The sequence below is a fragment of the Lepisosteus oculatus genome, chromosome 5 (genome assembly GCF_040954835.1).
Source record: "Lepisosteus oculatus isolate fLepOcu1 chromosome 5, fLepOcu1.hap2, whole genome shotgun sequence".
NCBI lineage: Eukaryota > Metazoa > Chordata > Actinopteri > Semionotiformes > Lepisosteidae > Lepisosteus > Lepisosteus oculatus.
Genome location: NC_090700.1, coordinates 55,822,396 through 55,841,914, shown reverse-complemented (window position 1 = coordinate 55,841,914; position 19,519 = coordinate 55,822,396). Strand labels below are relative to the sequence as shown.

At 44.5% G+C, this 19,519-nt stretch overlaps 1 protein-coding gene across 2 annotated transcripts in view; it reads right to left on the bottom strand.

The window, feature by feature from the left end:
* The window catches only part of nptna (neuroplastin a), a 61,170-nt gene that overhangs the window by 18,385 nt on the left and 23,266 nt on the right, over positions 1–19,519 (bottom strand). The window contains exons 2-3 of one of the 2 annotated variants that reach the window (XM_006629010.3): positions 12,897–13,244; positions 919–1,096 (exon numbers count right to left, since the gene is read on the bottom strand). In XM_006629010.3, the coding sequence (XP_006629073.1) occupies positions 919–1,096; positions 12,897–13,244 (526 nt within the window). The remainder of the gene's footprint in view (positions 1–918; positions 1,097–12,896; positions 13,245–19,519) is intronic. The other variant, XM_015343635.2, reaches the window with a different exon arrangement.

Here is a 19,519-nt window from a genome sequence, read left to right as displayed (position 1 = left end):
CTGCCCGTCCTAGCAGGTCTGGCGCTAGTGGATCACCCACAATGCACTGTGACCAGCTCTAACAAAAACCTTCTCATCAACTCGCTGTGGAGCATCTTCAGGGCTTCTGCTCTCCATCAGAGCACAGCAGCGTGCAGAGATTCACGGCTTCTCCACAGAGCCTCTTCAGTCTCGGAAAAGACCTTTCTAATTAATACTCAGTTATCCAGCCAAGGAAGGACAATAATGTCAAGTACGGGACGACGCTGACCAGTTTTAAAGATATGTGTATTTCAGAGCTGGTCAGAACTGCACTTGGTTCCTCTGCTAATTTTGACTCTTCGGTCATTTTTCTTGTTGCCTTGAGATTAGCGAGTCAAGCATCGCTGGTGCAGCCCTGTGACCTTCGTGCCAGCGTGGAGGTGGCCAGGCCTGTGTGTGCTTCTCTCAGCAAGGCTCATAGGGGCTCTGACCGGAGGAGCAGTGCAGCTCTCACTGACAAGCATTCAGCAAACCATAGCACAAACCACTGTGTGTCAAACCAAGCACAATGTCATCAACCCCACTGTGGTCCAGTCCACTGCAGGCTCCTGCACTGGAAACCATAATCCGCTACTGCCAGAGGCCAAACCTGAACCTGCAACACTGGTCCTCATACGACACTGAAGGGGCCAGAAGTGAACGGCACCCTGCACAGGAGGAAACAGCTTCCCTGATGATCTTGGCGTGGGAGAACCTGAAGAAAATGAACAACCTTCCCTTGCATTTGTTGATGTTCATCTTTTGCAACTTTGTCCTCCAGGTTTCGCTGCTTTTTCTGCCCTACGTGTCAGAATGTATTGTGATTTTTCATGTTCCCTGGCTACACTCAGCGACGCTGAAGATTTTGCTCAACGTGGAAAGCCCACGGAGGAGGCCGCCGGCTGCCCACACTCTTACTTGTACTCCGTGTTCATGAGTTTCCCCCGCGTCCCAGAGATCTCCACGCCATTCTTCATCCAGAAGCTCTCGTCGTGGGTGTTGTGGGCGTTGGTCAGGTTACACTGGAGGGTGAACGGGGGGCTGTGGTGGCCGTCCGTGGGCAGGGTGACATCATCGGAGGAGTTGATGCGGGGCTCTGAAAGGCAGACACACTGCGTGTGTAAACCAGAGCAGCAGCGACACTGTGCTGCCTCTGCACCTGAGACTCTGCTGAGGGGAAGGCAGACAGCACACTGCAGTAGACACTAACAATCACCTACCGCCTTCAAAAAGAGGCCATCAACAGTTTGGAAAAAAAAGACTTAATAGAACTCACACTTGTTCTAAATTAATATGAATTAGCAGTGGTCACCAGTGAAGACTGTTGGGAGGGGTTTGTATTTTGTCTTTTCCTGCGACATTAAGAAAGGGGCTTGCAATTTCCCACAGCCAGATACATGCAGGGAAAACCATCCTTAGGTCAAGCTCATCTAATGTGCCCTGAATAGTGATGTTACATATGTAATGCTCATCTATAATACACTGTCCTATTGGATTATTTTGGACCAAAATTAATGTCATGCCTTTCAATAGCATTTTTGCTGTTAATAATCACAATGGAAATATTTCTTACAAGATTAAATCTGAAGATCAAATTATATAACTGAGTTATTCTGTGTAGACTATCATCTTTTGAAAAAGATTCAAGACATGGTTTTGTTTTTGACAATGTGTTACCTGCTCTCACTACAGGTGCTCTTGTGACCTCTAAGTTCTTGTGACCCCCTCAGCAGTGCCCCAGGTCTTTTGACAGTTAACATCAACGAACAAGACATGACTGAAGCCTGCCCATGTGGTTCTAAAGTCATTTCTTCCCCATTTCACATGCCTGTTACGATCCTGGCTGAATGAAGTAATGATGCCAGTGGGTTCTTTGTCACCCCTGCAACATGCAGCTCTACAGCTTTCAGACGAAATCAGAAAACCAGTGAGCAAGCTGTGGGCTCTGTGTGACCAAACAGGGAACTAGACACAGAGTCTATGTTTAAATGTAAAATTACCACCGCGAACAAACACCACTTCTAGGTTTCACTGTTTCGACAATCTGGAAAAAGTATTCAGGCCTGGAAACTGAGAAAAAAAAGAGAGGTAAGGATATCAGCTAACATAATCAGAAATAGTTCTTAAACACAGCAGGAGAAGATTAATTTGTAGGAAGGAAATTGCCTACATTGTGCATTGAGGTTCAGGAATTTATGATACAGAAAGAAGACCTCCAAAAAGGTTTTTGTGGAGGTGACTTAACAGGTTCACTAAAGCACAATCCTCCTCCAGAATCGCACTTGTGTGTGAACCGTGTGGCAGAGGAGACGGGCGACATGTTCCTGCAGTAGATCTGTTACAGGTGCCCTCAAAACTAGAGTCTCCAGTAGGTTCACGTTGCAGGTCCTGTGACCCTTCTAAGGACAAGGACACTGCAGATTCCCCCCGACACCTGCGTGTTAATCTAAGGGCCTGATCCAAATCCAAGGACAGGATATCTCCTCTCTCTTTGTTTTGCTGGGCACCATTTCAAACCACAGTCTCCCAGCACAGCTCTTTGCTCTGGCCTATAAGGAAACCAGTCTTTCTGCATTCTCTTTGCTCGACCTCCCCAGTCTTCATCAGCTTGCAGTCGGGCCAAATCGGTGCAGACAATGATTTCAGCAGCTGCACTCTGAACTTACCTGTAGCTTTCAAACACCAGCGAGATTTTGTTGTCCTGGAAACCAAAGTTTGGTTTAGGGAATTTTCCGGAGGGAGGTTATGACCTTGAGTGTTCGCCAGGAACACAAATCTGTGGAGTTTGAAAGGCCTCACTGCCAATGGCCAAATCCACTTCTTTAACACGATGAAAGACAAACTGGTTTGGAAAAGCTTTCTGAAAGCATGGCACAGAAACATGAACAACATCAGGTGTCCACATGCCACGATGTTCTTGTTTATATGGCAAATCAAGCTCTAAGTAAATTGAGACTGAAACGGTTTCGGGTGTCCACACTGATTAACTGATTAAGGCTTAATCCCTGGATTGAGCTGCTGTCACTACACAAAGTAAGGAATGGGGGAATATGTCAAATGTTCTTTGAGTTGGCCTTCAAAACCTGCTAAGGCACAGGAAATTAAACACGAAGAGTTATCAGAGAAAGACACTTAAGACGGTGCATGAGTAGCCAAGCGTGTCTACGAGACGTGATCAGACGCTCAGGACCGAGGCCACGGTACAAGCTAGACTGGGTCAGGCAGCAGTCAGGGGTACTAGGTGGTCAAGTGTGGGCAGATCCTCACTGACCTTTCACATTCAGAGCTGGCAGGCTAGCAAAAGCAGGAAGTGAGCATTAGACTCCGTTAATCTCAGCCACCGAAAACAAGCCTTTGGTGAGGAAGTATTAAGCCACTGGAGAACGTCTGATTCACTGAAGATTTGTGTGTTTTGTCTCATACATGAAAGGAAACCTAGTAACTGCCTGAGTCCTCAAGCAAAACTTTTGGCAATAGGCCCTACGAATAAAAGACTCCAGCGCAGTTTAGATGTCAATGTCCAACAAAACATGGTCATCAGGTTACTGACGATTTCCCTAAGGGGCTCTGCATACTGGCCAAACAGTCGTCGATGGGACGGGCGTCTCAGCCAGGACAGGGAATAAAAACAAATAAACGGAAACATTTCTAGAAAACTTTAGACACTGCTTTTTTACTCACCTCAGTCATGTGATACATCCCATAAGCCAGACTGACGTATAACTGGAGACATTCTCTCAGTGTGTAATACTGAGAGGGTGCCCGCCTCAGATGAAGAAAGTGAGTGAAATAAGCAATAGAGCATCATGTTTAAAATCAGACAGAGAAAAGATTCTGACTATAAAAGGGAAACCTTGAATCTTGAAATTCAATATTTATCCTTCTGAAATTATGAAAGAACATTTCACAAGATATGCAGAAGTTTTAATATAATACCTGGTTAAACCCATCCCTTAGTCTGCACAATGAAGGAAGCCAAAGCAAACTACACACAGAAGTGAGCTTTTCATCAGAATGTCCAAGCAACCATCCGACACTCCTCTGCACCCCTGGCTGGGGGTCCAAAGCTTGTGATTATAGAGAAACACAGTCTTACAGTACCACTACGTGGCAACAATTGTTTTTCTGACATTAAAGTCACAGAATACATATTCTTAACAGTGCACCATCAGTGGATACAAGGAATTCAAAGGAGTACAAAGAGACAAATGGCGGTAATTTCCCCTCCTGCAAAAGTTTTAATATCCTTTGCTATTTTATTCTCTTTCCAGTAATAAACAGGTACATGGTGGCTATTCAGTTTCCTGACGTTCTGAAAACGCGCCTGCACTCTAAACACACGGTTGTTGTTCAGTTAAGAGAAAATTGAAAATCCAAAACTGCCACTGTTCCTCATACATTTTCACACTTCGAGAGGATGGGCCAAAACAGTGAAATATTTTACCAAAAAAACGTGAATTGAATTTTGTGGGAGCCATTTCCAGAATCACACTGATTTGACTGTTAAGCTCTTCAAACTTTAAGCAAGTAATCATAAGATCATAAGGTTTTGATTAAATAAAAACTACACTCGTTGACGTGACTTGCAAGAGCAAGTGTTCTGCATACTACTATAATGATTTAGGAACTAATTACAACAGTTGATGGTGACAAGTGTGAGGAGACGGTCTGCGCAGCTGTGCCGGAGTGTGAGGAGACTGTCTGCGCAGCTGTGCCGGAGTGTGAGGAGACAGTCTGGGCAGCTGTGCTGGGGTGTGAGGAGACGGTCTGCGCAGGTGTGCCGGGGTGTGAGGAGACGGTCTGCGCAGGTGTGCTGGGGTGTGAGGAGACGGTCTGCGCAGCTGTGCCAGGGTGTGAGGAGACTGTTTGCGCAGGTGTGCCGGGGTGTGAGGAGACGGTCTGCGCAGCTGTGCCGGGGTGTGAGGAGACTGTCTGCGCAGGTGTGCCGGGGTGTGAGGAGACTGCGCAGCTGTGCTGGGGTGTGAGGAGACAGTCTGCGCAGGTGTGCTGGGGTGTGAGGAGACAGTCTGCGCAGGTGTGCTGGGGTGTGAGGAGACGGTCTGCGCAGCTGTGCCGGGGTGTGAGGAGACGGTCTGCGCAGGTGTGCCGGGGTGTGAGAAGACGGTCTGCGCAGCTGTGCCGGGGTGTGAGGAGACTGTCTGTGCTGGATACACAAGGAGCTAGAATTCTAACAAGGCTGCTGCTAACCCAATTTAAAATATCCATTCTTAATACAAAGGATTTAGCAAGATCATAGACAACACTGTCTAAATTAGTGCATTTGCTCAGTCCCATTCTATATTTTTAAATCCTGTATTAACCTCACTGCCTCCTTGGCCTTCCAGGAAACACAGTCTGGGAGGCCTATAGAATCCCCCTGGTGGGCTGGGCTTGTTTGGCACTAAAGCACATTTATACACACACTTCCACTCCAGCTCCAGCTGCAGTTCCTGAGAAACAACCAATGGCTGCAGAGCAGGTTCAGCCAGTTCAATCCATTAGCCCTGTCTCTGCGTCTCTGACGCAGTGCTACAGCATTGCTCTCAGCTGATTTGTGTCTTTAAACATTTCACTTGCTGAGATTTACTTGGTTCCAAAATACATTTTTCTCTCTCTTACCAACAAACACTAGCTCTTTCCTGCCTTCTTGCTTTTAGCTTTGAAACAGAAGGAGAATTAGGGCCCTCAGAAATCCTATAGGGTACAGCGGTGGCCAGTATAATTTCGGAACAGAGGTTAGCTGCCACTTGTAACAGTGAGCTGATCGGATGTGGTTCTCTCCTCCACTGCTGGGTCTGGCCACTGGCAGGGGTATTACACTGATACACTGGGCCTGCTCGTCAGCACGGGGGCTGGGATAAAGGAAAACCTCTTGAGTGGGAGGAGCTCAGGAATTCAATTAGCATTCACAGCACTTTCCCCTGCAGTGCAGTTCGCCCAGTGGCCCACAGGATGAGACACAAATACCCAGCCCTGCTCACTGCGGCAGCACACCCACACACAACGCAGCTACCCCCCTGCAGCCAAGACACAGAGACAAGACAGAGCGCACACACACAGACACACACGCACAAGCGGACCTATACACATACTGTATGCACATGCGCACATATACATGCATGTATACACACACACGCATGTATACACATGCGCACATATACATGCGTGTATACACACACATGTATGTATAAACACATGCACAGACACACACACTCACGTATACGCACATATACACAAACACACACCCGTACATATTCACAGAAATGCACTCACACACATGCACATACATATGCACACACAAATGCACACGCAAACATACATACACACACATACATGTAGACACGCAGGCACATACACACAAACACACAGATGCATACAGTGCCTTGCGAAAGTATTCGGCCCCCTTGAACTTTTCAACCTTTTGCCACATTTCAGGCTTCAAACATAAAGATATAAATTTTTTATTTTATGTGAAGAATCACCAACAAGTGGGACACAATTGTGAAGTGGAACGAAATCTATTGGATTTTTGAAACTTTTTTAACTAATAAAAAAAATGAAAAGTGGGGCGTGCAAAATTATTCGGCCCCCTTGCGTTAATACTTTGTAGAGCCACCTTTTGCTGTGATTACAGCTGCAAGTCGCTTGGGGTATGTCTCTATCAGTTTTGCACATCGAGAGACTGAAATTCTTGCCCATTCTTCCTTGCAAAACAGCTCGAGCTCAGTGAGGTTGGATGGAGAGCGTTTGTGAACAGCAGTTTTCAGCTCTTTCCACAGATTCTCGATTGGATTCAGGTCTGGACTTTGACTTGGCCATTCAAACACCTGGATACGTTTATTTGTGAACCATTCCTTTGTAGATTTTGCTGTATGTTTGGGATCATTGTCTTGTTGGAAGATAAATCTCCGTCCCAGTTTCAGGTCTTTTGCAGACTCCAACAGGTTTTCATCCAGAATGGTCCTGTATTTGGCTGCATCCATCTTCCCCTCAATTTTAACCATCTTCCCTGTCCCTGCTGAAGAAAAGCAGGCCCAAACCATGATGCTGCCACCACCATGTTTGACAGTGGGGATGGTGTGTTGAGGGTGATGAGCTGTGTTGCTTTTACGCAAAACATATCGTTTTGCATTGTGGCCAAAAAGTTCGATTTTGGTTTCATCTGACCAGAGCACCTTCTTCCACATGTTTGGGGTGTCTCCCAGGTGGCTTGTGGCAAACTTTAGACGAGACTTTTTATGGACATCTTTGAGAAATGGCTTTCTTCTTGCCACTCTTCCATAAAGGCCAGATTTGTGCAGTGTAAGACTGATTGTTGTCCTATGGACAGACTCTCCCACCTCAGCTGTAGTTCTCTGCAGTTCATCCAGAGTGATCATGGGCCTCTTGGCTGCATCTCTGATCAGTCTTCTCCTTGTCTGAGCTGAAAGTTTAGAGGGACGGCCAGGTCTTGGTAGATTTGCAGTGGTCTGATACTCCTTCCATTTCAAGATGATCGCTTGCACAGTGCTCCTTGGGATGTTTGAAGCTTGGGAAATCTTTTTGTATCCAAATCCGGCTTTAAACTTCTCCACAACAGTATTACGGACCTGCCTGGTGTGTTCCTTGGTCTTCATGATGCTCTCTGCGCTTTCAACAGAACCTTGAGACTATCACAGAGCAGGTGCATTTATACAGAGACTTGATTACACACAGGTGGATTCTATTTATCACCATCAGTCATTTAGGACAACATTGGATCATTCAGAGATCCTCGCTGAACTTCTGGAGTGAGTTTGCTGCACTGAAAGTAAAGGGGCCGAATAATTTTGCACGCCCCACTTTTCATTTTTTTATTAGTTAAAAAAGTTTCAAAAATCCAATAGATGTCGTTCCACTTCACAATTGTGTCCCACTTGTTGGTGATTCTTCACATAAAATAAAAAATTTATATCTTTATGTTTGAAGCCTGAAATGTGGCAAAAGGTTGAAAAGTTCAAGGGGGCCGAATACTTTCGCAAGGCACTGTATATACATGCGCATATACACAAATGCGCACATACACATGTACATACGAACATCTACATGCGCATCCACACATGCACATATACATGCACTCATACACAGGCATATATACATACACACACATTTACACCAATGCACAAAGACAGAGTGCACACACATGCATGTATGTATACACACACACGCATGCAAACACACAAATATACATGTATACACATACAAATGCACACATGCAAACATACATACACATACTGTACATACGCACATACACACAAATGCACACACATGCCAAAATTACCACAAACACACACACATATACAAATGCATAGACATGCACACATATGCATGCATATCTACACAAACGCACACATGCAAACACACACGTATACACACAAAAGCACAAAGGCGCATACACACACACATACAAATGCACACATGCAAACATTGACACATACATGTGCAAAAATGTACAAATATACACGTACTGTACACACACATACACACATGTGCACACACATGCACATGTACACACAAACACATACATACACGCCAATACACATGCAAATGAACATATGCAAACATACCTACACATGCATACACATACAAATGCCCACATAAACACAAACATATGCACACACTTACACACACAAATGGCCACATACTGTACACATGTGCACACACATGTACATACACAAACACACACATTCACATTAGCATGCACACATACGGTGGACAAGTATTACCACCCCTTGATAAATATGAAGAAGAAAAGAAGTATAAAACAAATACTGAGTTCATTAAGCACTGAAATATATTTCCAACATAAGGAATTAATTATCCTCAATTAATGATTCAATTAAATCAACCAAGACAAAAAACTATTACATTATAAATTATTTTCCCCAGAATAAAAGAAACAATTATTGGCACCCAATAATTTTGGCACCTATGTTTTTCAGGTAAAACAGCATTACTTGTTTACAATTGAACCTTGAAATGAAAAAACACATACAGTACGTCTGCACATACGTACACAAATGCACATATTGCAGCTCAAAGGCACTCTGGCTTACTACAAACCACAGGAAAACATTTCTTTGACAAGCTATTTGTTGAGATCCTGCAGAAGCAGAAGCAGAAGAAAAAGCTGGTCGTATCTATGCCAAGGAAGGGATTAATGGGGCACCTGTGGATGTCTGGTGCCACAGGCAAGCAGAAGCCCTGTGAAGCAGTGATGCAACCTGTTGGAAACTCTTGTGATGTTTTACCAAGGAGTGAAAAAAGTCACTCATGGATTCTTTATATTCTGGCTTCGGTTTTCCTTCCTCAGTCCTTTAAGCTAAACATGTATCATCTCTGTTTTGTAATAATAGAGCCACAAGTGGTTACTAAAACTGTAACACGTTACTGGATGTTCACAGAAGTGGGTATCTAGCCTCATACAGCTTTGTGTGTAGCCTTGCATCAAATGTATACTTACCTTTGTGTCTTTCAGTAAGAAAGCTTTTAGAAATTATGCATAGGAAAATAATTTATTAGCTATTAATTGCAGCTCATGAAGACAAGAGTACAAATATCAATGACTCAATGACACATCAGTACAGAGATCAACTTATTATTTTTCTTCATATACTGTATGAAGGCACACGAAAGAGTGAGTGTTGAACACCACTCAAAATGCAACCAGATTTCATCCGTCCCACCTTGGAGAAAAAGCACCCTGAAACGAAGCACACAGACACCAACCGACTACTGCTCAGGAAACAAAGAAATGGCTGTGCTCTGCCTTTCTTATTTTAGGCAGCAGCGCATCATGTTGAATTCCATTCTGTAGAGACATTAACCCCAGTTCGCCTCGGTCGGACTCACTGTCAGAAATGTTGTGCTCGCTCACTGTCCCAGATGGCACCCAAAAGGCATCACACTTTAAAAAGTGCAGTTGATCTCTCAGCTCCTTATGGTGCAACATTTCTACTTTCTACAATTTCACTTCAGGGGACTCGAGTCCTTTCACCAGAAACATGCTTTTCCACAGCTTTTTCTATGTATATGAAAGAGTTCCTTTCAGACAGTTAGAGTTATGATACCTGTTAAAGTAGAATCTTCAATAGAATATTTACCACCAAATACTGGGATCAATACCTAAATCTAAAAGAAATATTTATCTCTCTAAACCAATCAATGCATATTTTGTGCTGATACAGAGTGCAAATAATTACATCTGTAACTTTATTTATAGGTTGCTGTGTTACCCAGTGCCATTTTATCATGTTGTAGTCACAGCTCTAAGACGAAAACAGTATATATTGTTCTTTGAAGTGCATGTGGCCACAGTTTTATTTGAATAGTTGTACTATAAAACAAAAACATTAAAATGTAAGAGGGTGCATATGTTATGTTAGCTGTCCGTTTTTTTCTGCCCTGTGGTCAGTGCACTCTAATGATGATACAGGTGCATGTAAACAGATTCTCCGAACGCATGCTTGACTGCACCTTCTGCTGCATCACAAAGGGGGAAGAAACACTGCTCAGCTCGGCTGGATCAGGTGTCGGAAGCAGTCTACACTACATTTCACACACAACCACAAACTAACACACCATCGACAAATCTACTGACACAACAACAGTCCACCAAATATACATGACAACAGAACAAACTATACATCCACCTGAATGCACTGATACAGCATTGCCATGTATAGCCTGTTATATACATGTGCTTATGTGAATCACATGTATATAAAATGAGCACATTGACATTCAGTAATGACAGAATATAATTACGGTTACATTGATATACCATTTGTGCAGAGATCTGAGACTATTTTGATATTTATGTGCGCCATAAAATCTCAGATATTCCTCACTTGCAATAAACCCTTATTTTTTCTGAGCCCTTAGAGCACAAAGAGATCCAGAGTCCAACAGGTTTCCTAGTTTGCTATAAACCCTCGATTGGAAAAGATATGGGAAGAAACTGCAAAAAAAATCTCGACTCACTGAGTGGCCTGCATGAGAGTGGGAGAATCACATGAGAGTCTGGTTTCCACTTCAGTTCTCCGAGTGTCTTAATTGAGCTTGATCAACTGGCTGAGCCGTTTCCAAGTCATTAACAGCCGAGGAGTGAAATAAGAAGCCAGCAGTGGCTCTGGGGCCTAGAATGGGTGTGAAAGCTACAGACATGAGGAGACCTCATTGGTACACATTCCATTGGGTTGCTTTCCAAAGCCCTGGCAGAGTGCAGCTTTCGACACGGCTTCAGTTCTGGTCAGACTGAGTCACCTCCTTTTGTTGCTAGAGGCTCGGACAAACCTTGTGCCACCACATTTATAATTCAATAACGACCTGAAAGCATTTAATTGTGAGCACTGCCTAAATAATGAATGCATTCAGCATGAGCGCTCAGTTTTAAGCTTTATTTTAGATTATCGAGGTACTTTGTTACAAAGCTGCTGTGCAGGACCAGTCACTTTGTTTTGCAAACTGCTGGGGTTTAACAGACATCTTGCTAGTGAGGACAATACAACAAGCTCTCAATTTCTCTTAACCCCTCAGAGGCTCTGGGCACTTCAAAACAGTTAATCTGTGAACTAATTGAGATTTTATGGTGTATATACTCAGTCACATTTTTCTGAAAATTTTAAGAGTATAATGTCATTATAAACAGATGTGTGAGGTTACAGTTTCTCAGCTAGCATGTTATTGTCACCATATTCTTTTAGCCCACCTCAGCTTTGCACCCCAGCAGATGAGGTATCAGCCACAAGCCTGTGGCAACGAGGAACCATGTTTCCTGACAGGCTCCACACACAGATCTACTGGTGGTGCAACACTGGCGTACAGCCGGCACATGGTTTCACTATCAGGCGCCCATTGTCAGTGCCAGTCTAGCTGCTCTTCTCAAGCTGTGCATGTGAAGCAGTCATGTGCCTGAGAAAGGGCTAATTTCATCTTCATTATGAGGACAAGCATCCATACACATTGTAACCAATATAATGTCATTACTGGTCTCCTGTCTTGCAAGTCAGTTTTAAAGAAGGCACAAGGTAATTCAATGTCCAGTCTTGAAAGAAACTGCCAAGCCCACTCCAATCTAGAAATGAACAGACACAGTCAAGACCCACCAAGGTCAATATTTTTTTTCAAATACACCTGAACTGCAAGAGAGATGCATAGAAATGCAGAGAGTGCCGAGAGAGCTCAGGTCTTTCACGTGCCACCTGAAACACAGACCCAAATTAAAGCAGGTGGTCTCTTTCCTTGTGTCTTCTTCTTAAGTCCCCTCAAGTCCTGGCAGAATCTCCCCCCGGCACGTCCTTTACAAAGGATCGCTGCCGACTTCAAAGCACTGTGGAGCGCAGCACCGCTGACAGGATGGAACACACCGGGCTTTGAAGTAAATAAAACAACCCACTCAACTTCAACAAAGAGAACAGAAAATAAGGTGAAGGAGTAAAGGAATGAGGTTCGAAAGAGTGAGCACAGACGATGGCTACACGAGGAACAGGAGCCACACAGGAGCGACGGGACACTCAGGACACAGACCAGGGTGTGAGGGGGAGGGGAGCAGCTGGAGGGGCAGGGGAGGTTTCTGGGTTTGTGGTTATCCGAGAGGTTGGGAAGAGGAGACGGAGGGATTTCCCACTTGTTACTGGGATACTGGGATCTGCTTGGGAAGGAGAACACGTCGGTGTTATTCAAAATGGTATAAGGCTGCAGGGAGTTAAGGTAACCAGACAATAAAAAGGAAATAAATACATCCAAAAATTAAATCAGAATGAAGGCTGGTTGGCGTTTTGTTTTATTTCTTTGGTTCTGAACGGCGGGGTGGGAGGGGAACCAGGATATCAGAGGGGGTCTCTACAGGACATCGACCGCGGGGATTGAGAACTCACTCTGCAGCACGGAAATGGTGGCCTGCGCGCGGATCCAGGTGATGGCCGGGTTTTGGCGCAGGTCGTTGCGGCGCGGGTCGTTGCTCGCCCGGCACTCGTAGGTCCCCGAGTCCTCCAGGACGAGGCGGGTGACGCGGAGCACACTCACCCCGTTGGCGCCGTACGCCGTGTTGATGGAGACCCGGCGCCTGCGGGCGCCGTCCCACAGCTGCTTGAAGGAATCGGCGCGGTTGACTTCGGCATACCACCACTGGATCTCGGGCGTGGGGCTGCCCACCACGTCGCAGTACAGCTCAAAGGTGTCTCCCGTGAGCTTAGTCTCAGACATGGGCGACTTCACAAACCCAGCTGGAGAGGAAAAGCGTGTCGGGTTCGGCAGAGGCGGGGGGGGAGGCAGGAGGGAGGGGAGGAGGCGAGAGAATGCAGGCATAAATAAAAAGATCAGTCGAACAAAAGAATAAAGGCAAATTAAAAAAAGACGGCACCTCACGGGTGCGTGGCACAAGTGGAGCAGAGAAACAGAAGAGCGACATGAAAGCAGAGGAAGGTCAACAGCCCCCAAAACCAGGGTGAGCATCTGTCTTCGGTCCAACTAGTCGGGACTCCTTCACGCAGTCTGGCAACAGACAAGACGGCCACAGCCGCCCCGCACCACGTGTCCCACTGCAGTCAGAGCGCAGGGTATGGGCGCTCCCCCAGCAACTCTCCAACCACACCAGCCTGGCAAAATCGTCTCCATCAGCAGACCAGCGCAGACCAGCCTGCAGAACTAACCAGCACGCCTCCCCCCAGTTCACCGGAAGGCCTTCTGCAGCCAGAGATGTTTTTGCCTCAGTGAGGGTGTTTTATTGATCCAGTTCAAAGGTCAATAAAGTGCACACTCTCAAACCAGTCTTGACAGTTTACATTTCTGTCTCGGGAATGAGGACATGTAGGCTCTGACAAGTAATGTAGAATGAACCAAGAGCACAGACCTTAAAAACCATGAAGATCTGGTGAATAATGGACGATATCACACAATGAGTCGACAAAAATGAAAATCTTTCTTCCTTTTAGTGTGAATTCTGCTTCTACAAAACAAGCTGAAATTCAGAGGACCGACTAGTCCATTCCTCATGTCAAAGCTCATGTTTTCTTCAATGCCTGTTAGTCGTGATGCACTGTGGATGTCAAGAATGCCCATCACAAAAACACTTTGCGGCCTCATCTTTAGTATAAAAAACAAACCAGTAACCCTTTTGTTATAAAATAAGAATTACAACAAGTTGTGAAGACTACTGTACAACAGCAAACTTGTAAACCATTGATACACTTTGACCTGATGGTTTAATGAATTCATTTTCACCCTTCCCATAAGGAAAACATTATTTGACAACAGTATAAAAGAGAATTCTGCTTAATAAAAAAGCTTTGTTCAGAAAATCCTCTGCAACACACAAGATATCTGAACTATTCAATGATTTTATAAGGTAGTGATACTAAATGAGGGAATTGAAGATGTCAGAGATTGAGTAATGAATTCCACCTCATACACTTCAAAACAAAGTGAAAGTCTCTGATACGGAAGATTAATGACGACCCTATGCAGAAAAATCAGGACGGACTCCAGAGGCGTAGTATATTAAACAGGCCAAGGTCCAAAAGCCGAAGGAAAAAACAAACCGGTGCAAAAGTACAGAATCAGAAGCAGAGCTGTGAGCCGTGAGGAAGCTGAGAGTTGAAGCCAGAACGATAATCAAAGTAGCAAAACAAAACCAGGAGACATAGAACAAACCAGGGTCAGGAAGCCACAAACCAAGACGTAACTAATCGCAGGAAGACCGGGGTAGCTCTAGCCAGGAAAACGTCATACTGAGCACAGGTGAGAGTCTGAAGCAGCATTAAATAGGCTGGAGTAAATGGGCTAATTGGAAACCATGCTGGAATGCGAGGTGGAATGACGAGCCCTCCAGGGGCGTGGTGTAACAGTCTCAGAACATTATCTTTCAAATGTGTTAGACAGTAGTGTAACATCCACTGTAACTGCACCTCACGATTCTGTGTAGAAGCTTGACAGCAAATTTTAATACAGATTCCAGGCAGTCAGCCTTTGGAATGGTCATACCTTGACCTTATGCTTGCATTTTCTGGGTTTTGCCATTTCTCCTTCAGCACATTGTGGCTGACCTTACAGGTCCTCATCCCTGGTACCTTACTCCGATTACGCAAAACAATACTGTATTACACTATCTCTCATAAACTGTCTATGATGGTGATAAACTTTGACACATTAAGTATTAATTCAAAATCGTTCCTATTCATTACTGGACATGATCTTGACCAAAGAAACAGTTCTTTCCTGCTTTAGGGAGTCAGAGAAAGTGTCAATTCATTCCTCATTCCTAGCCTTTGAAAAATGTGTAAATAGAAATATAACAATAATTGCTTACACTTATATAGCACTTTTCTGGACACTCCTCTCAAAGTGCTTTACAGGTAATGGAGATCCCCTCCATCTACAGTGTACAGCCCCACCTGGAAGATGCGATGGCAGCCAGAGTGTGCCAGTACACTCCCCACACACCAGTGATCAGTGGGGAGGAGAGCAGAGTGATGAAGGTGTCCTGGCCATTTTGGCCACTGGTAGAGTCAGGACCTCGATTTTACGTCTCATCAGAAGGACAGCACCTATTTACAGTATAGTGTCCCAATCGCTACACTGGGGCATTAGGACCCACACGAACTGCAGAGTGAGTACCCCTACTGGTCCAACTAACGCCTTTTCCATGTTCTGCAAATGTTTTGTGTTCTCCAGTGAATAGCAGCTCCACCTGGGTGACAACAGAACAGGCAGAGGAGTGAGAAACTGGACCACCAGGTGCACTAAGGGGCCAGGCTGTGCAGGTGCAGAGTGGAAGCTAGCCAGGACACCAGGGGTAACACCACTACTCCGATGATCTTTAATCACCAAGAAGTCAGGACCTCAGTTTCACGCTCCTTGGAAGAACATCACAGCAGTCTTGTAATGGTCTTCTTCAGCATTTCATTGCTATTTTTTAGGTTTTGTTAATGCAAGCCTTTTAAATAGATTCAACGGGACTTGATTTGCCTGCCCTACTAAAGCTTTGCAGCCAAACAGATAGTTTGCATGAAAACCGAAGAAAACAAGAAGCACTCTTAAATTTGGATTTTACACAAAGACGTACAAATACTCCAAGGGCCAGGACCATCTGCTGCACTGTCCCTCGATGCACCAAGCTCTGCAGGAAATCCACCTACAGTACATGCAATGCTTTCTCTTCCCAATTCGCTAAATATATGAATCCCCCAGCAATGAGAGCCAGGCAGCAAGGACAAAGGATAATCTGTCAGAAAGATTAATTTGTTGTCATTTTTCCAGATCCTCATCAATCACGGCTTAAATAAAAGTTGACACAACTGATGGCAACATACCAGGGGACAAAACAAATACCGGCCTTTGTTGACACCACAGCCAAAATTCAGTAGATAATGTCTCAATGTCTCCTGTACAGTAAAAAGCTACGACACTAATATTCAGTTTACCTTGGATTAGAGAGGTGGTTTCTCACAGTACAAAGCTTACAAAAACAGGACACAAACAAAATCACTGATGATAAAAGCTACTGTATACATCTTAACCACACACTATTGTCTGCTCTAACACCCAGGACAGACGCCTGAAAAGATAAAGGAAACTAGACTACACACTCCCCAAAAAGAACTAAAATGGAAAGCAGCTTGAAAAAAAATGACATTGAACCAAGGTTTTCAGTCCCTCAAAAATTGTGATCCAGAGGTTAAAGAAATTCATTTTGTTGGCCTAGAAAAGTTAAATTTAGATATGGGAATGACCTACAGCAATGGCTGCGAGCACATTCATCATGGGAAGAGTGTTGTGAGCCCACACAGACCCTTTTTCCCCATAGGAGCACAACTCCGGGCAGGCTGGTGCTCAGGCGGGCACCTACACATCAGTGACACCTGTACCTGCCGAGCTAGAGTTACATCAGCCCATGTCCAGGGTCAGCTTTCTGAGCACTGGGAAACGTGAAACAAAAGGGCGCAGTGCTCCGTCAGTAAAAGAACACCTTCAAACCCAACACTGCTAGTAATATTTATATATATTATTTAGATAAAACAATATTCAAGGTTTCAACTACTTTTTTAGCCATGGTAGAGCTGTTAGACACATCTTTACAAAATCCACACTGCCTGGGGATGAACAAAACTGATGTAAAAGGCTTCAGACACTCGTTTTAAAATTCAGTATTTACATAGAACTCCTGACCTGAAACTGCCACACCAGCTGAACAAGGGTAAACGACTGGGAGGCCAGACTGAACAAGCCCAGAGTGGAGTTTAACCTGGACCCTGGGGTTAACTCCCAGCACAACAATTCAGCAAACACATCTGAAAGAAGCGTTACACTCATGACAGGGTGATCGAATCAAGTGACAGGACGAACTGTAACCATTCAAAACATAACTGCCAAACACAATACTTATCTGCACTTTGATAGATACTTCAGGTATAACTCAAAGGCTTGATTACTCCTCTATGAATTAAAATCATCTCAATAAAATCTGCTTTCATATAAGAGGATCCTAACATCCGTGGGTGCCGTATCACCAAGGTCTCTGTCTGGGGGATGAAAAAGATTTAGGAGTAAATTTATTTAGCAATCAATGCCAAGCTCTGCAGCACTGCAGCGACCTCTCAGACAGCAAATCGGTGCCTTTCTGCGGCTGTGAGTTCACCTCCTCCCAGCCAGGCTCCCACACACCTCTCGGACGTAAACATGGGGGAACAATTGTCGCCAATTCTGGGTTCACACTAAAACAATAACTGAACATCCCTGGTGGCATCAAAACATCATGTTTCCCTACAGGTTTTACATGAAGCTAAAACACTGAGTACAAGTGTTCTGTAGCTACCTCCCTGACATTTAGAGAAAAGGGGCAGTCAGAAAAGTGTCTGTGTGAGCAGAGATCCTAATTACTGAAGCCTCACTGAGCTAAGGTCACACCATCTTCCCCTGGGGAGATTTCATCTATATGCAGAGTTTTGTTTCAACTGGACGGGCATGCACTGTACTGGGGTCTCCAATCAGATCCACACGCATGAGAAGTAACAGAGGTAAGCACAGCACACAACACACTTGCAGCACACAACATGGCACAACCTCAGTGTGTTGGGTTGTTGCTTTATTGAGAGGCCAAGGGACAGAAATAAACACTTCTTGGAAGTGTGTTAAATATTAATGCCCCGCACACTTCAGCTCCCTAGTAGCTCATTAGTCATTCTGAGGTAAAGCTTCCCAGAAGAAGAAAGCAAATACGTTTCCTGAAGTCTGTCTTAGGAGTCAGAGAAAGCCAGCAGTTAAGCATCAGGGAGGCTGCTGGCTCTCTGTGTGCACCCGGAGCAAATCACTGGAGATTCGTGTCCTTCAGAGCAGACGTGAAACTGACAGGCTGCAACGCGCACTATATTCACTGTGGCAGGAGTCCCAGTACCAAGAGATCATGATATTTTAGCAATAAAATTGTTTTTTCCCTCAGGTTCATTTGAAACTGACATAGATTGAAAGAAATAGATTGCTTTTGGACAGTGAGCTCTTAACTCTCAATAATAATGTAATGAAAATGATAATGTTTCTTTATTAGCCCTATACAATTTCTTGCATTAGGAATTCGTCTTTTCGCATACCCCAGCTTTTCTCCATGGAGACACAGACAGGGAGAGAAGCTCGGGGTCAGAGCGCAGGGTCTGCCATTGTACAGCGCCCCTGGAGCAGCTGGGGTTAAGGGCCTTGCTCAGGGGTCCAACGGAGTAGGATTCCTCTGCCAGCTGTGGGATTTGAACCGGCAACCTTCCAGCCACAGGCACAGATCCTTAGCCACAGAGCCACCGCTCCGCCCAGCGCTCAACTAGCGCACGCTGACATTTCCCCACCTGCAAGCTCATTATGGGACGGTGGATTAACATGATCGTATCTGCAACTAAGTAAAAAGAGAAGGACACCGATATGGAGATGGACCGCAGTCCATATTTAATGAGAAACGGGATCTCTGCTAATTAAGTTTCAGAAAGACTCCAGTGAAACCTTTCTCTGACATGTTCCACTTCAGCGCCCTGACAGCTGATGGACTAGAACAAGGAGTGCTCTTGATGTGCAGTATCTCTTTTTGTACAACACTCTGGGCTTTCTTCTGTTCGGCATCTAATGGAATCAAAGAGCTCTTTCACAGTTCACCTGAGTCATCATGCTGTTGTCCAAATGCCTTTAACAGTCTGCATTTATTCTTTTCACTCAAAGTACTTCCTTCTTTATGCAGAAACAATATGGCAATCTTCCTCTGAAACTGAAAACATTTTAACATAACATCAAATACTGATATATCCATATTGTATACTGTAGCACCAAAACACCATTTAACTTAATGAAACTAGATTAAAAAAGAAGCACAAATTATCTCAATGGCAAGGAATGCCTGACAATGAGTTGTTATCATTGGAAAACTAGTGGACCATTGAACTACATTTGTGATGTTCAGATAATACCAGATTAACTATAATATTTAAGAACTTTTCACACAGATTTACTAGCTGTGATTAATTAAAAA